Source organism: Pezoporus flaviventris, unplaced genomic scaffold (genome assembly GCF_033815535.1).
Source record: "Pezoporus flaviventris isolate CSIRO_AGI_PZ_B2104156 unplaced genomic scaffold, CSIRO_AGI_Pfla_v1 ptg000036l, whole genome shotgun sequence".
In the NCBI taxonomy this organism is placed as follows: Eukaryota; Metazoa; Chordata; class Aves; order Psittaciformes; family Psittacidae; genus Pezoporus; species Pezoporus flaviventris.
The window spans coordinates 33,015,326-33,037,976 of record NW_026892584.1 but is presented as its reverse complement, the minus strand read 5'-3'; the positions used below and the strand labels follow the sequence as shown (position 1 = coordinate 33,037,976).

Sequence of the window (22,651 nt, the reverse complement as noted above, 5' to 3'; positions counted from 1 at the left end):
TCGTAGGTGATATATAACACATCACGTTGAAGAATTTTATTCTGTCTTCATTAGCCTCCAGCACAGACTGACATATGGCAATTAAAAATAGTAGCAGTGCTGGAAGACACTGAGCAGCCAAAATAAGAGGAAGAGGAGATGCCAGTCAAAGTAACCAGACTCTGTTCCAACTGGTAAAGGTAACCACATGCTTCAACAAAAAAATTCTGGTGTATCTTTAAAATTATTGATAGTTCCTACTAGAGGGGAAAAAAAAAAAAAACAACCTACATTTCCCTGCTTTGCCAGTCAGAAAGATAGATCTAAATTGGTGCTCTCCCAGCCAGCACAGGCAACAGAACTGACTGAACATCCTCAGTCCACACTCAAGTCTCCATCCATCAAAGCTGTTGTTCTTGGCTGGCTTGGATCAGCACAGTGGCATCAGGAGCCTTTTACTTCTTGCAGACATGGCATCAATGCGGTTTCCCAAAGGGACACTAAGAACAATCACATTACCCAGAGAATTATCCATGGAAAAATTATTCTACGATATTGAGTTCCTCCTATTATTTACATATTGTTTTGTTAGGCAGGAATAGTTATGGCAAAACCATATAGGCAAGACCAATATGGTCTTGGGCATAGAGGAAGCATTACTAAGAACATCCAGCATGGTGTTGAAAGACAATGAACTAAACCACTGTCCTTGGGCATTAAAAATTGCAAGTTCCCTTAATTTGTCAAATCTGATCTTCACCAAACTAAAACACTATAAAGGCACTGCAGTGATTTAATCTCTTTAGAAAGCATCATGCTCCCTATTTAGGGGTAGAGCAAATGTAAGTTGATACTAACTGGAATCCTGAAGTAGAAAATGAGAAGATGGATGACAAATATCAGAGGTGTGTCACCTTTTATTGTTTTAAGCTCCTTTTCTTCCTTTACTTCCCCTGTTTTAATTAAAGTACTTATTTGAAAGGATACTGTACTTGTAAAAAAGATCACTATTCCCATTGCTGTTGGGTGGATAGCTCGGAAAACGCAAAAAGTATAATGATACAGTCACCCATCTGGAGCATTTAAGCATGATGGAATAAAGAAATGGGTGTGTTCACTGGCATAGGGAATAAAACCCCAATTTATCTTTTAGTTTTAGTTAAAAAAAAACCAATGGCTAAACATGTTGCTAACATTTAAATTAACCCCAAATAGAAGTTAACATCTAGTAAGCTGAAACACTGAATGCATTGCCTCAGCACATGCACTTGTGGCATCGTCAGGAAACCTGCTATGTTTGCCCTACTCCTTAGCAGCACAAGCACACAGCTCCCTACTGTCTACGTGTGCAGGTATTTAGTGAAAAAAAAATTGGTGGTGGTGAGGCTTAGCACAATTGTAAATAATAGGAAAAAAAAACCAAACCAAAAATCAATGTCTAGTTCTGTTGATAATGTTTGATGATAACCCTGTAATTAAGAAAGCTACAGTCACTGAATACCACAGTAGTGATTACCAACAAGTACCTAGTCAGAACAGGACTATTGTTAATGCATCTGCAAATTACTGTGGAAGACTCACATAGAGATCTAGTTACTCTCATTGACAGGGTCAGTCCTTTTTAATTAAGCATCTCCTTTGGAAGATAACTTAACCGCTTATCTTTAGAGAAGCTGTGGGAGAGCTGCAATTTACTCTTGAGCAAGTTTTATACATAATGAAATATCTTGCTAAAGGAGCAAAGAAACCGGCCTTCTGCTACCTTTGATGCTGAACAAATTCCTTCTGGAACTTAAACTGGATGTTAACAAACGTATATGGAAAAAATAAAAATAAAATATCCTGGAACTTCATGAACAAGTGACACTTGGGACATTGAGAGTAGGCCAACAATGTCCCTGTTGCTTTGCTAAGAGTTTCAAACAGATTGCATCTCTAGCAGAGTCCTACTGAATGTGAAAAAAAAAATAAAAAAAAAAAATCAGAGAATCGTAGAATGGTTTAGGTTGGGAAAGACCTCAAAGATAACTGAGTCCAACCGTTAACCTAGCACTGCCAAGTCCACCACTAAACCATGTCCATAAGCACCACAGCTACATGTCTTTTAAATACCTCCAGGGATGGTGACCCCACCACTTCCTTGGGCAGCCTGTTCCAATGCTTGACAACCATTTCTGTGAAGAAATTTTTCCTCATCTCCAATCTAAAGCTGTGGCACAACTTGAGGCTGTTTCCTCTTGTCCTATCACTTGTTATGTGGGAGGAGAGACCAACAACCCCACCTCACTACAACCTCCTTTCAAGTAGTTGTAGAGAGCAGTAAAGTCCCCCTGAGCCTTCTCTTCTCCAGACCAAACAACCCCAGTTCCCTCAGCAATTCCTCCTAAAACTTTTTCTCCAGATACTTCACCAGCCTCATTGCCCTTCTCTGGACCCACTCCAGCACCTCAATATCTCTCCCAGAACTGAACACAGTATTTGAGGTGCAGCCTCATCACTGCCAAGCAGAGGGGGACAATCATTTCTCTGGCCCTGCTGACCACACTATTACTGATACAGGTCAGGATGCTATTGGCCTTCTTGGCTGCCTGGGCACAAGCTGGATCATGTTCAGCTGTAATGTTGCTTCTTGCCTTTATCTAGTGTACTCATTCTTCACAACACAGAAGACACTTAGCAGTGAAGACAACTGAACCTGCCTTTATAGTAGCGATTTTCAGGGACAAGAAATGTGAAAAGTTTTTCCATCTCTTTCACAGCAGTTACTAAAGTGCAGCTGATAAACACAATTGTATTCCAGTCTTCCTACAGAAGACAATATTTAATTTATACTTAATACCCTATAGGGGTATTTTTATTTGAAGATATTTGCAAATTAAAATTTACAGTTGGGCAAGTGAGGCAGAGATAGATATCTCTTAAAAGTCCCAGAGGAGACTCCTCTAGAACAACTTCCACTTCTAGATGCCTCTTTGCATTTGCATGCCATCTATCTTCCAGCATTTCAACAGGTAAGAAAATCACCACTGGGTTGGTAGCTTAATTTTCCAAACTGCTCAACAACCAGCTACAGTTCAGAGTAAAGTTTTTTGTTTATTCATGCTTATTGGTAATAGACCTGTGTAGTGCAGTGGTCTGCTTGCTAAGGGAGTAAGAGACACATGAATCTGTGTGTAAAGTCAGAATAGAGTCAGAAAAAGAATCCAGGAGCCCCCTCACAGTCTTCCATTCTAAGCATTGGAAAACACTTTCAACTAAACGATTAACTTTTTACTCTAGTTAATACAACAACATCACAGCTTGAAAGCACTCTAGCAACATTTAGAAAGCAGTAACTGGGAATCCATCTGAGTAGAGATAACATTTTGATAAATGGATAAGCAGAAAAGCCAGCATATTACAAAAAGAAAAAAAAGTCGAGCCCATGAAGACTAGATTAGCATATGAACTTACTTCTCTGAACTTAACACAGCTCCTTTCAGCCTCCAGTACTTTTTGCTGTTTCTTTCTCTTGCCCTTCAGAATTCCACAGTTGCTGAGATTAAAAGAAACACAGAGGTAAGAGAGAAGGAGTAGTGTGACTACTGTCAGTGTTCAGCTAAAATTCTCACGTCACAGTGACTAATTCCACAGCTGTAAAATGTCAGCAATTTTATTGATGTTAGTAAAAATATCTGTGGGATTAGGTAGCATCTAGCATTATAATGAACATTACATCTCTATTCTAGCTTTTTTTCAAATACATACACCAAATAGGCAACATATGTCACAGTGCACATCTATGTATTACATTAATTTAGTGATTTCAATATTCAGTTCTTGGTATCCCATCTGTCTTTATTAATTTTAATTTACTTTTTTTTTGTGGTGTTATTTCTGTTACTGTGTTCATATTTGTTTATGGAAGACAGGCTGAAATATCAAAACCACAGAAAGCCTACGCAGAAGAAAGCACAAGGAATTAACATACTGCTAATTGCTGAAAAAAAAGCACATGGACTTGTTTAGGGAAACTGCCAAATGAGAATGATACAGTTGCATGTTTGCACACCCAGCACAGAAAAAAGCACATGCTACTTCTTACGCCTTCTTACCTTCTGTGATGTTGGATTTAATCTCAAGTATGGTGAAAAAACTCCAGATACATCACCATATCACAGTCCTGAACAAGCCAAAATCAGATTGTTGCTTTACTATGTGACTCCAGTAAGAAACTGCACAATGTTATGCTGCCCTGGCAGGAGATTTAACCTTTTCAGAATCACAAGCACTTCCATGCTCAAACCACAGTCCCAGCTGCTGTGGGTCACAGCTCTGCACAGGGTCACAGCTCTGCACTGGAAATGTTTCCTGAACTTTCCTAGCGTAACTGATTACCTGGTTTATCTGTTCCCACCAACAGGCTTTGGAAGGATGTTCTGACACTGCATTAACCTGAGCCCTTGAGAGCTAAAGTTAAATCATGCCAGGTGCCTGGAAACAAAACAAAAAAAAAAATCCATCTGGAATTTAACCAGGAAAGCCTCAGAGCTGGTGAAACCACTCTATGACAAAAATAGGAATACTCATATATGTAACATTAATAAATTAGTCTTCACAAATTAAGGATAAATGTCCATTAATTCTTAGCCCACCTTCTAGAACTCTTAAAGCTTTCCTCATATGAAGACACCTTCCTACTTAGAAGTTCTGTAACTCTCAAAGAAATAATTACATTAACACTCTTTTGCAAAGGAAGTATGACAATGGCTATTAAGTTGTTCTTTCAGTTTTTACAGCATATCGCTCCATTTTCATGTTACCTTCCCTGACCTCTGTTTTCCCAGGCTTACCAGGGACAGGACCAAACAGTTTCTGGATGCAGCATGAACAGTAAAGACTGCATACAGAACTGAGGGTGAAAGAGGAAAGCAATCTTTCTATCTGTTCCATGGACATCCCAGTCACACTCTGACCTGTATTTGGCTCGTATTATTTGCAAAGTTCTCAGAAACAGATAAAGCAATAATGATTACCAGGCCTTGAAATTGCCACGAGCTAAGAAATGAACAACCTAAACACCTAGGTTCCTTTGCTGTGAAGTGAGTAAAATTCCTCTGTTACAGGCAGGTCTATTCCACTACCTAACCCTATTTACTCTTTGAATAAGAGACTGTACAGTGGTTTCCCCCCAAAAATAGGTCAAATCCGTAATCTTTTGGCCTGAAAAATCACCTGATAACTGCACCAGAGAACTTGAATGTAACTAGAGAGGGCAGAACAAAAGGGAAAGGATATGAAAGATGGAAAAGAAGCAGTACTTCATAGCTTCCCTATGGAGTGGCCTGCGACACTGTAGGAAAACAAAAGAAAATTTCTCTTTGCTAAGTAGATGCCAGGACAATTTCCTAAACACACACCTTTTCTACAGTAACATTTGAATGAATCAGGATTAGATATTAATAACTTTTGAATGAATCAGGATTAGATATTAGGAAATAGTGCCCTCTCAGTGTACTCCAAACAAACCATCTTGGGGAATGACACTGCAAAATGAATGAGGTAGCACAGGAACAGCTACCCAGTAACGGTTATCTGGGATGCAGAGGGAATTCTGAATGAAGCACACTACAAGATTTCCAGGCTGCAGGACCAGCTGTTCACACATTCCACAGCACTATTTAAGAGTACTCTTCAGCACCCAAGCCCATCCCACTTCAATTTAGTATTCTGGACAGTACTTATATTCAATGGGGCAAAACCCCCCAAAGGATTAGGAAATAACTGGCAAAAAGCCAAATACTGGAAGAAGCCAAACCACCAAGTATTACAGCTTGCATTAGCAGTTATAATTGCAATGAAAAATCTCAATCCAATTTGTAATGTACACAGAAGAAGATGGAACAAACGATATATAAACAAGACTGACTTTATTTAAACTTCACATACAACAACGTCTATTCCAGCTACTGGGGCCAACAGTCTCAAGAACAGTAAATTTTAAGTTCTGTACAGCTAAAAACGCAGTCTCTGAGAACAGTCTAAACTTGTTTTAATCTTGAAAAGCATATAAGAACCATAGTAAGGAAAAAACATATAAAAAAGTAATAAAAAATGCAAGTTCATTTATAATCATATGTTTATAGATCCTCCACGAATCTCCCATTATCAACATTTTAATATTTCTTTCAACTACAAATTAGCCATTACAACAGACATCATAGCCGAAATCCCAGAAATAAGTAGTCTTGCAAGTAGCATGGCAGGCTCAGGGTCAATAAGTGAAACATCACAGGACACTGGAAACATTCATGACGGAACCCACATATTTCCATGTGTATCCGGGGCATCAGTGTAAGGAATATTCCAAATCCATGGTTGATCTGTAAACCAAAACCAGAAACAGGCTCATGACAAATTCAGTTATTAAATGTAAAATTTTGAACCTCTTCCTCCCCTTTGTTTGGAGAAAGGTGAAAATTCCCACTGATTTTCACATAACCCCATGAGCCATTTAAGTTTACTGGACATTTTGTATCCAGCTACTTTTTTAAATGATAAGATTTAGAGTTTTCAAAAGGCTTTGGTTTCCCCCCAGCTATTATTTTGAATATTATTATTAAAACCCAACATACTTCATACCAGCTGTAAAATAAATTTACATTTAAAAATACAAAAGAAATTGTACTTCAGAGAGCACACAAGAACAGTCATGCAGCCACATTTGCTTTGGGCCATAGGCACATCTTTTAACCCAATGGAATTATCAGCCAGTGCAGTACTGTAGCAGTATTTTTCACAAAGACAGTAAGAATTCAGTATCCAAGACTGACTCTGCCTGACCTCTGAAATGTTCAAGTTCAGACCTCATTTCTTCAAATTGTTTCATCTTTAGATGAGCAACAGGTTTGCAGCAGACAGTTCTTCCCCTCCATGTCTTAGAATACAGAAGCTGTTCCTACTCTTGGGAAGGAGAAAAGACAACACAGCAGGAACCAACTGCTAGCCCCGCAACCTGCTTGAGGCTTTTCCTCCAACCGCAGACACATTGCGGAAGCCCCTGGTGTATGAAGCCTAGCTATTACTCCATTTCTCTCAGGCTACTCTTACTGAAATACAGATTAAAATCCTTCAATCCTTTCAGTGACTTTTCTCAAACAGGAAGTTTATATAAATCCTGACTGCTTCTTTTTTCCACCTACAAAATGAGCCTTGAAGGAAGACAGTGACCTCAATCTGTACAATGCATACAATTAAACTGAAGTGTACTGAGGGTGACGGATGTAGTTTATAAAAACCAAGCTACTCATCTACATTATACACTATGTACACTTGCTAAAGAAGATTTGATATGCTTGTCAGTTCAAATTTTGGATAAGCTATTTATCATGATTACTGTTGTCCAATTTTAAGTTTACAAGATCCAATGCCAGGTCTTACAATATGTGAAGTGAGAATTACTGTAGCAAGAAGAGGAGAATAAGAAAGTGACAGAAGCAGTAATGAAGGCATGTATAAACTGCAGAACTGGCAAGTACCGCATCAATTAAACATGGGGCAGAGAGTGCATTCCCAGCATGTACTTTCTATTTACCTGCTACTAGAGTTCATTTAATACTAGCAATGTAGCTCCATATGCTGCAATCAAACATATCCCAGCTATGCAAATGTTTTACAGAAGTGTCTGTTTACAGTAGTAAGAAAGTAATAGGAAAATGCTTTAAATTATCAGAAAATTGAATGTGTTTGTCTTGAAAAAGGGGAGTTTAATAAGACGAGTGACAGGGAGTTACAAGTCACAGGTATGTGATCACCAGAGAAAGAATAGTCTGTGCAACAAATAGCAATCTTTCATATTATGTTATTATAAGAGCACAATAAAAGCAAACAGCCACATCTTCCCCTAATTTAAAATCATTATATAGCTTCTGAGTGGAAGAAGTAGTTGGCTAGTTTTTAGTTACAGGGGATAGGTGACTTTCAAGCACAAAAAAATAAAAGGTACTGGAAACCAGAAGAAACTACAGCACTTAAATCAGTACACTGCCAGAAAGTGTCTGCAGGTTTCTGAATCAACTGCGGAACATCTAGACTTTGAGTCATACCTTAAAACCAAACCAAAAAGGTAGCATCATTATTTCCCTAAACTGCTTCTATCAGTCTCGTGCTTGAGAGTCACATGTGCCTTTTGCCTTTTCGGTGACTACCTTACCACATAGTAAACATGAATAGTTATAAGAATGGGTACTGCAAAAAGCATTAAGGTTTCCAAGCATACATTCATTTTTTATCATTGACCTCTAAACCACAACATCAGAATAAATCCAGTCCCACTCAAGCATTGGAATCTGTCACTTGGAGCCCACTATGCAGCTTGGACCTATTCATCTTCACTACCATCTGCAGTTACTCTGTTTCATTCAGGAAAACATAAAGGAAGAGAAAGACTCAGATGTACAGAAATTATTTCAGTTACCCCTTAAAGCACTCTGAGAGGCTTCAGTACCTAATTTAGTTCTTTTTTTATTGTGTCTATCTTAATAAAATATTCTTAAGGTAGCTATTAATGTAGTTGGATCTTTGTTTTATTAATGGGATGCTGTTGGATTTATAGAACACCTGATACTATTTTAATAAGCCACATGCAAAACTATTACTGAAACATGTAATTCAGGTATTTTTAAACTGTCAGATCAAATTTAAAATTATCATTTTTAATAGGAGCTATATCAGCAAGAGAAAGACAGTGCCTGTGTACAAATACTGTAAGACCATAGCAACTTACTGCTGCACACTAAAATGATTGCCAGGCTTTTGAAGGTTAAACACTTATCTTCTGGGGGCGAGGGAAGAGGGGGAGTAGAGGTTAACTGTTCCCTATTTACAGCCCCATTACATACATTTTTTAAGTGTGCTCAATGTACCTAACTTCCACACATTTCAAGTTCAGTTCATCATTTCTGATAACACTAATTCCAGTAAGCTGCAGTTGATACAAAATTAGTGACCTAGTACCACTGCTTCCTTCTTGCCTCACTCAGAAGCAGCAGAACTTCAGCACTAGTCAAATGAACGGGGCCATTCCTACCCCACTGACACTTTAAGATTATCTGAAATCTCAAAGTGCTGTTTCAGTCAGGCAGACTTTTGAAGATTCTCTCACAACTGAGCAGACCATCACATTTCATGTAAAGATAGAGGCGCCCTGGAGAACAAGTTATTTCAGGTACACCTGATCAATCACTCAAACAGTCCCCCACATTTTGAGATCAAGTTATGGAATAAGAAATCATGAACTGACAGTGGAACAAGGTTGTTCTGCAAATTTTAACAACAGTACTTTCCAAATGTGTAGGTCAGGAACACATCAGAAAGCCATCTCAAAACTTCATGTTCTCATAAATATGACAGATGGCAGTACAGTGTGTACAGCCAAAACTAGAAAAGTCTGTGAATTACAGGAACATGCAATTGAACAGTGAAGTATAAAATACAATTAAGGATCTTTGCGATTCTCTTCCTACAGTGAAAATACAAGTGTCTTCTGCACCTGAGTGGAGATCTGGATCACAGCTATTCCTGGTTGATTTCTAAACGCAGAAACTGAATTCTTACGTCATCTTTCACAATATTTTAGGAGTCTTCCAATTGAAGAATTTAGCTTTGAAGTAATAAATAACCAGAGTTCTTCAAGTCACTCCACATATACATTCTAACACTTACTCCCTGCTGTGGGAGGCTGGAAAGTTCTCCCTTTCAGCATTTGCTGAAAGTGCACACTATACTCCAGTCTCTTTTCTCCCCTCCCTTTAGATGAGCACAGCATTTACAAAGGAACTCACCTTGTTGAGATGGAACACCTCTCAATGCAAAACTTATACCTGAAAGATTTCAAGAACGGGGAAAGACAGGTGGGGCAGAGGTGTGGGATCCGTAACAATATACACAGACAAGGTAATAATTCCTGAAGGCCAGGACAATGATCACTTGTTAGGAAAAAAAAAAAAAGAAAGAAAACAAAACAAAACCTGTTTAAAAGCAGGACTTGCTTTTTTTCTCAATGAGAAAAAGTCTCTCACCCTTTTCTGAGGCCTTTCCCAAATTGTTCTTAAAAAAGCCCCTGATGTACTTACATACTGAATTTTTAAGTTCCTCCCATACAGCAGATGATTTGCTTAGTCAGTGAACTGTGTAATAGCCAAATCATAAATTAAGTGATATTCCTCAAATACAGCAAGCAACTTGTACTTTTTCCCACACAAAGGTACAAAACCACCCGGGGGTCGTATCTCTTTGTGCAATGTACATCTATTGTAAGAAACTTCTCAATAGGGTTAAACAAAAGTGACAGGGCAATCAGTCCCTAAGCACTACAAATGAGTACTTTCATGAGAAGAGCACGTCAACTTGTATTGGTAAGAGAGATAATTGCAACTGAAATGTGACAATGGAGCTCAACGAGAAGATGATTTCATACAACAAAGTAGTTGTACTCATCTGAAAGATTCTAGCAGGAAATAAAAATCTGAGTATTATCAAAGGCACAAAGAAATGTTTATAGAGATACCTTGCAAAGGAAGGTTGACTGTTGTGTGCATGTTTCCCAAATACCAGACTGGATAATTTTCCAGTTTTCTTCAAAAGAGCTCTGATAATTTTACTGGTCTATAGGGTTCTTTTCTCTTAGTATCATCAATACATTCATCTTTCCTATAGTTGGATTATTTTTTTTGTTTGTTATGATAGCCTGGATCTGTTGGTTAGCAACAGAGGATTCCAGAAGATTGTTGTATCTACATAGTTTATCTGTCAAGATATTAAGTAGTACTATTAGCTACCAGGCAGTTTATTTTTTTTTTTTAATTCTTCAAGTGTTTTGCCCTGAAGATACATCTGTTGCCCACAAATAGGCTTTTGCAATTCAACTGCAATTGCTCAAATTTGCAAAGAGTTAATAACATACATGTTGCACACAACAATTGTTACCTGCTAAAAATTAATGAGGTCCTTTGTCACTTCAGAGTGGGAATGATCTTAATCTTTATTTTAAAACTGCAAGATGTAAAATGTGCATGTTATTCCCTGCAGCAAGAGAAAGGTGCAAGCTCTGCATATCATGAATAAGAAAACTGTTTTGCACTGGTAATTTAAAGCAGGTGGGAAGAAACAGTCTAAAGGAAAACTGACCAGGTAAAATTCTCTGAGCAATTTTAACTCTGATCTGCTAGGATGACATACTGTTGCATTTCCTCAGACTTCAACTGCAAATCTTGCACTCTGCACAAGACAGATCAAATCACATGGAAGTTCAACAACTAGACTAGGTATCATACATCTACCCTGAAAAAAAATAACTGAAATAAAGTGCTTTTTTAAATGCCTGGGTTAACCAACCATTGAAGCAAAATATTGACCCTCCAGCAAATTTGCCATCTCATGATGATGCTCTCAATTAATGATCTGAAGCGTATTTTGCAAGATCCCTCTTAGCCAAAGACAAGATCTGAGCTCAAAGAAATTGGCCAGTAACACCTGGCAAATCAGATCAGACAATCTAGTGTCTCCTTTTGGTCTTCAAGTCTGTAACCCTATCAAAACAATACTTAGAAGCAGTCAAACTAAATAGTGAGACTAACATTTTCTTTTTTTCTTTTCCTCTCATATGTGTTAATTTCTTCATCATCATTATGAAAAGCCTTAAGAAAACCAGGTTTTGCTGAGTACTCAAATGTTACACTTGGACTCTGGAAGGCTACTTGAGGAAGCATGTGATGTCAAGCTGTCTTAAGAGAGCTTCAATGTCAAACTGCAGGTTTACATGGCAGTAATGACGTTTTGGTTCCACCTAAGAAGGAAACATATGCCAACACAGACTGAGATCAGTTCCAGCCCCTGCTCCTGACCTGCCTCAGTATATGAGCTACAATGACAATGTATACTTGCTGCTCAAAACTTCTAAACATACTCAGATTTATATTTACCATTATTTTGAGCGTTAAGTAAATGAAATATTTTCTATTCAATGTATTAGTATCACTTGTGCTAAAAACAGGACGAGCTTGCAGTTGTCATCTCAAAAGAAAGGACATTACCTTACATCTCTACCATATTAAGCATACTGAAAGGACTTGAAGTTCTCTATAAATTCATATAGGATGCTGCCAGTCAAGTTCTTTCAAACTCTAGAGAGTATACAGGTGACATGTAGCTATGCAATACTAATTGGAAAAAAGGAGGCTATTGAAAAATGTATATGATTTCCCCAGAAGTCATCCTTCTTAATTTCTTTTAAAAAATATTTTATTTACTTGGTGAAGTAAATAAATGACAATTTACTTGAAGTAAATAAAAGACAATTCTAGAACTCTGGACAAAAGAAAAAAATAAAGGTAAGAGAAAGATAGAGATCATGTACAGTGACATTTTCCCAGAGCTTATATGACCATCACCAGCTCTTGTGAGGGAGCTCAGAGCAAGAAAGGATTCCTCTAGCTTACTGGACAAAACACTGATCTCTTTCCTTTAGGAAATCTGTCACTAGTACAAGGCAAGATAGATGAAAATTGTCCCCATTGTTTAAATAACAGGATACACACAAATATCTAAACCTACCAGAGCTGGAGGCAAACATGCCATGAAGTATTTCTTGTTTCTGTTCAACACAACAGCAGTTTATGTGTAATAAACTAGATGGAGGGCTACTTATTTCCTGAAATCACTACACATTTGTCACATGAAATTTTGCCACACTCCCAATTCCCACTCATTGAAAACTAGATAAAGTATCAAGCACTGAATATCTCAAGATACAAAGAAAAGGTCAATACACTTTTTCATATAAGTGTGGCAATGGAATATTGAACAATGGGCATGGCCTCTCACAAGGGAGAGCGCTGTTCCTGTGAGACATGTTACAGATCCTTTTGTGCATTCTTAAGAAAAATGAAATCACAGCTGTCAGAGGTTGAAAACTTCAGCCAGAGAACTAATGTATTGCTAAGTGGACAATGCTTCAACATGTATTAGAGTAAATTTCCATCTCATCTGCCCACCACCATTCAACACTCTCATAGCATGAGATTTGACAGCTTTGGTCGCCAGTTATCAAGGGTGAAACTGATTTTCCACTGGAAAATAATGAAATACATTTTTAATACACTCTTACAAATTGTGAGAATGGCTCAGGAAAGAAATCTTTAACAAAGAGCAAAATAACCAAAGACTAATGTAATTTATATAACTGGCATACATAGAGGGTAATATGTAGTTTCATTCTAACTTTAAGCTGAACTGAGCTGGAACCTGTCTTATTTTCTTGTATATACATATTTTCTGTAGAGTATTAGTCAAATGAACACAGCCAGTTTCTTTCCTTGATATAAATATGTACACTGAAGAGGAAACTGAATGAGAAGTAACTTTTTTTAACAGAAATTACTTACCCTCCTACTTTATGGGGTTTTCTTCCAGAGGGTTTAAGCAGTTCCACAGCATTTTGAACTGAGAGCTCAGAAAAAGCTTATATAAATTCCTGTCTTATAACCCAGTCACAACTCAAAGGACTGATGACAAATGTATTTTTAGCTCACTCCTTTTCAGTAGCACTGTAGGAGAGTTCTGCAATAACTGCATGAGATTAAAATATCTGAAAACTCGCAGAATAACAACGCAGACAAAAGTTACAGAAACGTTTCACCTGCTGAGATCTCCCTAAATAAGCACAAAACAGGAGAAGTAGCCCAAAATCCTGGCACTTACTACAATACAACAATAGTATGGTTTACAATACATGTAAAATCATAGATTCACTGATTCATCAAGCTAATTAATCACTATCATTATTTTCTGACAATTTTTAGGTACAAAAGTATTTTTTCAAGCATTATAGTGTGGTTTCTTGGTGGCTTTTTTTATCATCCTTTGTAGTTAAAATTAGCTATTCAATGTGAAAATATTTCTCTTAAAGGAGAAACATTACTGTCCTGGGTTCAGCAGTAGCAGTCATGTTTCTCCTCCTTGGTAGCTGGTGCAGTGCAGTGTTTTGACTTTCAGCTCGGGAACAGAGCTGATAAGAGATGTTTTGGTTTGGCCAAGGACTTTGTGAGCCTCATGCTCTGCCAGGGAGGAGGGGAAGCCAGGAGGAAGCAGAGACAGGACACCTGACCCAAACGGACCAAAGAGATATTCCATACCACAGCACGTCATGCCCAGGATGTAACTGGGAGCTAGCCGGAAGGGCTGGGAGACTGCAGGGTTGGAGGAGGTATCGGTCGGAGCTTGGTCGGGCTTGGGGGGGAGTTATCGGTCAGCTGGTGCTGAGGTGTTGTATTCTCTTCCCTTGTTATTTCCTTTGTCATTATTATTATTGGTGGTAGCAGCAGTGATTTGTGTTATACCTTAGTTACTAAACTGTTCTTATCTCAACCCGTGGGAGTTGCATTCTTTTGATTCTCCTCTCCGTCCCTCCGAGAGCAGGGGGAGGGCAAGAAAGCGGGGGGAAGTGAGTGAACAAGTTACCTGACTGGGTTTAAACCACGACAATTACAAACTCATCTCAACTTTATGTGGCCATGCTGTTACCAGCTATGATTTGAGACCCAGTTAAATTTTATTCTCTGTTCCCTTCAGAAAGCTCAAATAACTCTGGCACAACTAGATGGAATTTACCTGTCCATGTATTGTAAAATGTGGTTTTGTGCAAGTCTGAAACACAGCTGAAAGCTAAATGAAAACAACAGGAAAATTCCAAATACGTATCACAGAGATGATATATCATAATTGCCTATCAGTGACATCTGATAGGGATCAAATTACTTTATTATTATTGAACTTAATGGACTTTAAAAGACTGTGGATCAACCTCGCAAACTATGATGGCTGAAACCAGGGAGATTATTTACATCATTACTGACAAGTTTATCACTATATGTCCTGACATGTATTTTATTGCTTTTCAAGATGTATTTACTTCACTGTAACAGTTTTTACACTGGAAGTCTAGTCCCACCTAATAAAAGCCAATTAATATGACAGAAAGCCATTGTGACAGAATGACAAAGAATTTCTGCAACTAATTTCCACAAACTGAGGAACTGTTTTTCTTTCAGTTTGTTACATTGGATAATAATATAATTCTGTAACATTGAGTATCTCTGATCCAAGATTAGATGTTGCACAAGAAAAAACAATGTATTTCAGTATACCTATACTTAGAACTTTACATGGCAAATGTATGGCCCTGCTCCTGACTATCTGTTCACTATTCCACCCACTTATCCTCCCTCCTGCTCCTAATAGATTTTTTCTGATTAACTGAAAGGGATGTGTACTTTGTTTTCCCAGGGTTAGAGAATCTGAGTTCATGGAAAATCCCCCAGAGCCTTTTCTCCTTCAGTTATAAGGATCAGTCAATATGGTTTCTTTAGGGAAAAAATAATTACTTCCATTTTTGCTTCTATTAAAACAAATCTATTTATACCAGTCTCCAGAGACTTTGAGAATTGATAAGTGTATTGTTAGGGACAGATTATTTTATGAGTCCATCCCATAACACGAAAATTCTTTAAACATCTTTTCCACCAGGATGCTGAGCAACTGAAACAGAATATTCAGGAAAGAGATGTGAAAAGGCACAGATAGTTGATTTTGCTTCCATTGCCAAAGTCTAGACAACTTGAATCCTGTCATCTGTTCATATGATGGGAGAAATATGAGACCCAAAAGCTGAACTGCAGACAAATAAGTTCTCTACAGCAATAAGCTTTCCATGCAAAAAAAAGAGAAAAAAAGGATTTGGAAAAAAAATCTTTACACTTTGTTGAAATATGCATAAAACTCACTGACTCATTAGGGTAAATGCAGGAATTAAAACAACAACGTTAATTATACAACTACATTCTTGCATGGGGATGACATTATATGTAACACATGGATTCTGATTTTGAATCTTTTGTTTCAAAATTTCCAAAAAATTTAAGTATGACCTTTTAGAAAAAAACACTTTCAAAACCCATCAGTTTGAGCATTAGTTAATCATTAGCTAGCATGCCTGTCCCAGAGCACAACAGGCAGCTGTAGCGTATTTTACCCCTTCAGTTAGCTAGTAACCCAGCACAACTGCCACCACTCCCCAAACAACATTCACAGTACTTAAACGGCCAGCATGGTTTACACTAAACCAGTATAATAGACTGCATTAGTAACTTCTACATTAGCCAGTATTTTTTCTTCAGAAAACCAAAATGCAAATTAAGAATTCTTTTAAGTAGTAAGATCTTAAAGCAGAAAAATCATCTTTGGAAGTTACAAAAGTAGCATGCCTTCTACTGAACAGGTGAACACTTGGCTGTGTAGCTGGTGCCATACTCAAGGTTTTGGCTTCTATGATCATGGATCGATCTGTGAGAAACCAGGTTTGCTGGGAGCTGATGGGATTCATCTGATCAAGCGAGGCAAGAGCCTTTTTGCTGATGCATTAGGAACCAACAGGGAAACACTTGTGAAATGCTGCAGAAGAATTAGGGCTTGTACCTCTTAAAAAATGACAGTACAGCTACATGCTTCTACACCGACACACACAGCTTGGGTAACAAACAGGAGCTGGAAGCCACTGTGCAGCTGAAAAGCTGTGATCTAATTGATACCGCAGAATCAGATCACTGGAGAGCTGCAATCACTGGTTATAAACTGTTCAGAAGGGACAGGCAAGGAAGAAAGGGGGGGGTCCCCCCAATGCAAAAAAAGAAAAAAAGTGCATTGGCTGCACAGAGGTGTGTTTGAAAAACAGCAATAAACAGGCTGGGAGATCACTAGTGAAAAAAATAAGAGGTCAAGCCGACAAAGAAAACCTCATGGTTGCTGCTTACTACAGGCCACCCCATCAAGAGGATGCTGCCAAAGCATTCTTACTTCAACTAGAGGAAGCATCATGCTCGCAGGCTCTGATCCTGCTCAGAGACTTCAGTCACTCTGAAATGATGCATTTTTATTTTTATTTACTATATAAAACTCTTAAGTCTATTTACTTCTTAGCTTTTAAATATTTTTTTCACCCTGCATTATGTGTTTGTTCAAAGATCTGAGTTGCTATAAACACTGTCTTTCCTGAGCTCCTTATTACTACCCATTATTTCAGGGTCTACTGTAGATGATACCTTTTTTCAGATCATGGCTTCTCAAAAAAAGTTTGTCACAATCTTTTTGCATTAAAGAACAAAAATATAAAACCCAAAATAATGCAGGTTGTGCATCAATACCGTTATCCTCAATGTATTTTTAGGCTTTGGGGCCATCATCACCCCACAGCAGCACTTACTTAGCCCTTTCCTGATTTGCATGTTCTAGAGAGTCTCGGGAGCTGAGGAGGTTGAGATTGTATAAGTCTTTTCAAGTGTTATGAAACATAACCCTTTTGCCCCTCCAGGAGGATTTCAACGTAAATCTTCAAGCTAATGAAGTCTTAAACTATGAAATACAGAATGGAGCAAAAGCAACTTTTCCATCTTCTAATTTACAGCAATTCTTTCACATTTGCTCTACAGTATTTCTTTTTCACCCCACTTCCAAAGGACTAGCTTTTTTCCTAACACCTGCTCTCTTCCAAACAGGCCTCTTTTAACACTCCTTCTCCCGTGAGTTCTGCAGAAAAACATTACAATTCCATAAAGAATATCTATTTTCCTAATGTATAAAAGAATTTCAGAAAAAGAATGAAAAGGTAGTATTTAGTTTGTTGATCCAAAACTTAAGTGATAATGAAAAAACAGCACAAAAAGACTGCATAGTTCCTTTTTTCGAAATCACAAGCAGAAAGTGGGACTGATATAACCTTAAATGCAGTCATGCCACAAAAATGTTAAAGCTTCAGAACATAGCAGTATTCCAATGACTCAGAGTTACTCAAATTAGTTTGCTTTGTATCTAATACACCAACTTTCCTTCTGAAGTCACACCTTACCTTTGCTTCCATACTGCTCTGGTGGGAGGTCAAAAGGTACAGGAAAGTATGTTGCTGGATTATCACTTTCTGAAAGCATTTTTCCTTTCACATGAAAGCAACCTTTGTCCAATCCCTATGAAGGAAGGGAAGCATACAGAAGAAAGACTTAGTATCTCTGGGGGGAAAAGACAAACCTAATCCACAACAGAGTCTTTCTCAATGAGTTATTTTAATAAACAAAGTATTTTTCCTCCATTATTGAGATTAGATACTTCCTAAACAACTCAGCTTCTCTTATTACTACTATTTCAGGCTCTCCTCTTTAACATTCACTGGCTTGGGTCCACAATGGATATGCTCTACCTTCTCAGTCCATTACATGTATACCAATCTTTTTCCACATTCACTAGGTAAACACGCTTGTGGCCTTGCTTGTGTAAACAATTCTACCTAAATTGAGTAAGGTCTTTGTGACAGGCTGCCATATGGGCAGCGTATGTCAATACAAGATGTTGCTGCTTTTGCATAAATGCTTACAGACATTGGAATAAAATTTTAATTATTAAACAAAACACCTCTGGCATTTAACTAAAGAGAAAAGCTTTTAAAATTTTCTCTTTGCTGTTTAGCTTCAACCAGACCATATTAGAAGTTCAGTGTGCTTCATGAACTGAATTTTTAAAAATCAACTTCTGATACAGAAACAAGTCTTCCAACCTGTGCTTTTCAGATGTCTTTGAAAACACTAGCCATATATGCTAAAAGACTTTAATGAAGATTTGTAACTGCTTGCATAAAAGTTTCAAAGACTATATTCACATTAGAACAACAGTGGATTTCAAACAAGATTAAGGACTACAAAAAAAAAGCTAGAATACAATACAAGAGCAGACAGATTTCAAGCGATTCAAGTAACTTCAGTAGATGATATTGCTTCATCATTTTTCCAAGCTGGATCCCATTCATAAATTATAATGAGTTACACAAAAGCAAATCTCTAATACTGAGATTTCCAATAGCCTATGGTCAATCAAGTATAATTTGATTAGAACAGATTATAAACTTAAAGGCTGTCAATCTTTTATTAATTATTTCTAAGACATTAGAAATAATTAGAAATTATTAGAAATAATTAGAAATTCTAAGAACTGTATTTTTCTTCCTAAGAAAATCCTGGAATAGTTTGGGTGGGAAAAGACCTTTAAGGGTCATCTATAGTCCAACCCTCCACAATGAGCAGGGAAATCTTCAACGAGATCAGGGTGCTCAGAGCCCTCACCAACCTGGCCTTGAATGTTCCAAGTGTACTCAATGGATAACTGTCGTGGTTTAAACATGTTCCAGTATTTCACCACCCTCATAGTAGATAATTTCTTCCTTAATCTGTCTGAATCTATCCTCTTTTAGTTTAAAACAATTCCCCCTTGTCCTCTGACTACATGCCCTTGTAAAGGTCCCTCTCCAGCATTCTTGGAGGCCATCTTCAGGTACTAAAAAGATGTCTACAGGTCTTCTCCAGGCTGAACCAACCCAGCACTTTCAGCCTCTCAAAGGAGAGGTGCTCCAGCCCTCTGATCATCTTCTTATGGCCTTCTGGAGCCACTCCAACATGTCCATGTTGTTCTGACGTTGGGGGCCCAAGAGCTGTATGTAGTACTCCAAGTGGGGTCTCACAAGAGCAGAGTACAGGGGCAGAATCACCTCCCTTGACCTGCTGGTCACACTCCTTTTGAGGCAGCCCAGCATACAGTTGGCATTCTAGGCTGCGAGCTCACGCTGCTGGCTCATGTCCAAACATTAATGTACATATTATCCAAGTTGTAGGAGTCATGAGTCCAAGTTCTACTGGATTACTGTTTTAACTACCACTAAACAGTCCCATATTATTCAAACATACATGCTGGCTGAACTGATAGTCTCATCTATATACAATACTTTTACAATACTACAAGTTCTTTTTGGCTGAAGTTTTACTTCATCAAATGTTAGCATTTTAAATTAGAGGAAGCAGGCATTCATATGACCACACAAACCACTGGATGGAAAGCAGCCTTATGCCTTTTTCTTTGATATTCCAAGAATCATAGTAACAGAGAAAAGGGAGGAAGAAAAAAAACAGAAAGGGAATTTAACAAACTCCTCTAGAATATAGATGCTTTTGTTGTCCCCTAACCCAAGGTAACAGGAAATTGCTAGCTGTGAAGTAAGAAACAACATGTATTATTTCAGGGATTGCATAAGAGCCACTGCCTTTCAAATAAAATAACAGGGAAAACAAGGTCATGCTGAAGGTCTATGTGAATGAAAATGAATTTCTCTTCCTTACATCATTAAGGTCAGTGGAACTTTCATATAACCTCATTAAAACCAGGCTACAGCCTTTTGTAGAGCTTAGCCTTTAAGTAGCAAGCAGTAAGTTCAAAACAAATGCAAACAACTCACAACAGGCAGGTTTTAGTCCAGGTGGCATGCAGCCCTACATTACTCTTAAGTAAGGTGACATTTAAATTGCAAACTAAAATGGCTTGTATGAGGCTTGGTTGCCTCAAGCACCTGTAAGCTTCTCTTGTCTTCTACACACAGCTATGGGAGAAACATGGAATGGCAGAGAAGGCTTCTCTGCTGTACCGAGTTGGTTCCTATTTTACAATGAATTTCATATGCATGCCTGATCAAGAGCAGCCAAGTTACACACCTGTTGCCCAGCATCATCCGAGTTTAAAATCTGTGTAACCATAGCTATCAAATCAGGGCAGAACACCTCCTACATAGGCCTCTATGTACATACATAGAAATCTCAGTTTAAATCCAGTATCAAGAACTATGCCACATGTATTCCATTCCAATTCATAGCAGGGGGTGCTTTTCACACAACATGAAAGAAAACAGCATCACTTATAGGACATTTTTAATCTCATTTTCTTTCCTGTTACCCATCTTATTTTCAACCCAGTAATATTTTTGTTTCTGCTGCATTTCTTCTACCCTCTGTGCCCTGTTATTACTTCAGTGTTTCCTCTCAGGTATTTTGCTTCTTTTTCTTGTTCTACACCTTAGCCTTCCTCTTCCTTGCTCCTCCTCAGTAGTCACCCATTACATTTTCCTCTCTTCTGAGAGTTTTCTTTCTTCTCTGATGCCATCTTTCAATCCCACTAGACTCCAACAATTGATCCTAAAGTTGTTTTATTTGTCTGTCAGACTCTAACCTGTAGAGATCTTCTATTTGGGAAATGTTTTCCTCAAAATGCTGTGGAGTAAGAATCTAGGTTATTGAATACATTTTTTAACAAGGCTCTCTGAGGAGATTCACGTGCTTTTAAAAATAACTCTCACGTGTCTGTCTTCACACAGAAATTGTAATAAGTCACACATTTTGTCTGTTTTAAGCGTTTCCTGGATGCTGGCAACTCTCATTGCTGTTTCCAAAAAAGAAACCAGCAGGATCTTGCCTGAAAAAATTCTGTCTGCCTTGTAAATTTTCCTCAGCCATATTCTATTCTTTTTTCCCCTCTGTAACTGTATTTTGTTCTTTGACTGAAACTTACAGCAAAGCATTTTGAAGGGTTGAAATACATTTCTCAGTTGGAAAAGCATTTTTTCATTTGGACTTATGCAACTTTATAGTACATTAGCACCATGCAGGCATTGGGAGGGTGAACGGAAAAGGAGAACAGCTTTTAAAATCCTACTTCCCAGCTCCCCCCCCCCCCCCCCCCCCCCCAAATCCAAGCCAGACTGCAGATTATTGAAAAAAACAAACAAACAAAAAACAAACAAAAACCCCAAGACATTCTACTCAAGTGGGAAGTCACATTGATATCAGTACAGTATTTTGAAGCAGGACACAGCTATTATTCCAGCAGATGATTATGAGACTATCCTTTCCCATGCCAGTAAACAGAAAAAAAAAAAACAACCCAACAAATTATTTTTAGGTCTATTTTCTAGCCCAAAGCCATTTTTAGCCCAACAAAACTATTTAAAAAAAATCACTAGTTTTGGCAGGAAAGAATTAAGGATGCACACAAACTTTACAGTAACCATGCTCCTCTGGCCAGGAGAATATACAATGAAATCCTCAGTATTGAGGTGCATTTATTCAAAACAAAGCTTTACTCAACTGTATGAGAACATTTCTTTGCAAGTAGCCAAAAGAAGTGAAAAATTGAGGTTCCTAAACTTGTCAACCCACAACCAAATACCACACAACCACTCACTCATTCTTCCCCCTCTCTGCCCACTGGTGTCATGGACAGAATTGCGAAGAGGTAAAACCTGTGGGTTAAGAACAGTTTAATAATTAAAGTAAAATATAGCAATAATAAAAAATAGGAAGAAATCCTAATGACAAAAAAAGGAGCACACAATACACTTGCTCACCACCTACCAATCAATAGTGAGCCCAACCCGTGCAGCGATCTGGGCCTTCAGGGTAACTCCCACCAGGTTTATATATTGGGCATGATGTGCTGTGGTATGGAATACCCCTTTGGTTAATTTGGGTCAGGTTTCCTGTCTCTGCTCCCTCCCAGCTCCCTGTGCACCTCCTCCCTGGCAGAGCATGAGAGACTGAAAAGTCCTTGACCAGGGTAAGCACTTCTGAGCAACAAATAACACATTGGTGTGTTAGCATTGTTCTCAGACTAAAGCCAGAACACAGCACCGCACCAGATACTAGGAAGAAAATTACATCTGTCCCAGCTGAAACCAGGACAAAATCCAAAGTTCCTCGGCTTGGAAAAATGTGCCTCTGGG

At 38.1% G+C, this 22,651-nt stretch overlaps 2 protein-coding genes across 3 annotated transcripts in view; both read right to left on the bottom strand.

Moving 5' to 3' along the window:
• CALM1 (calmodulin 1) overlaps positions 1-22,651 on the bottom strand; it is a 390,385-nt gene that overhangs the window by 198,848 nt on the left and 168,886 nt on the right. The window lies entirely within an intron of this gene.
• TDP1 (tyrosyl-DNA phosphodiesterase 1) overlaps positions 5,872-22,651 on the bottom strand; it is a 44,294-nt gene continuing 27,514 nt past the window's right edge. Inside the window, exons 14-15 of the mRNA XM_061463817.1 lie at positions 17,915-18,029; positions 5,872-6,341 (exon numbers count right to left, since the gene is read on the bottom strand). Of these exons, the coding sequence (XP_061319801.1) occupies positions 6,268-6,341; positions 17,915-18,029 (189 nt within the window). The 3' untranslated portion in view covers positions 5,872-6,267. The remainder of the gene's footprint in view (positions 6,342-17,914; positions 18,030-22,651) is intronic.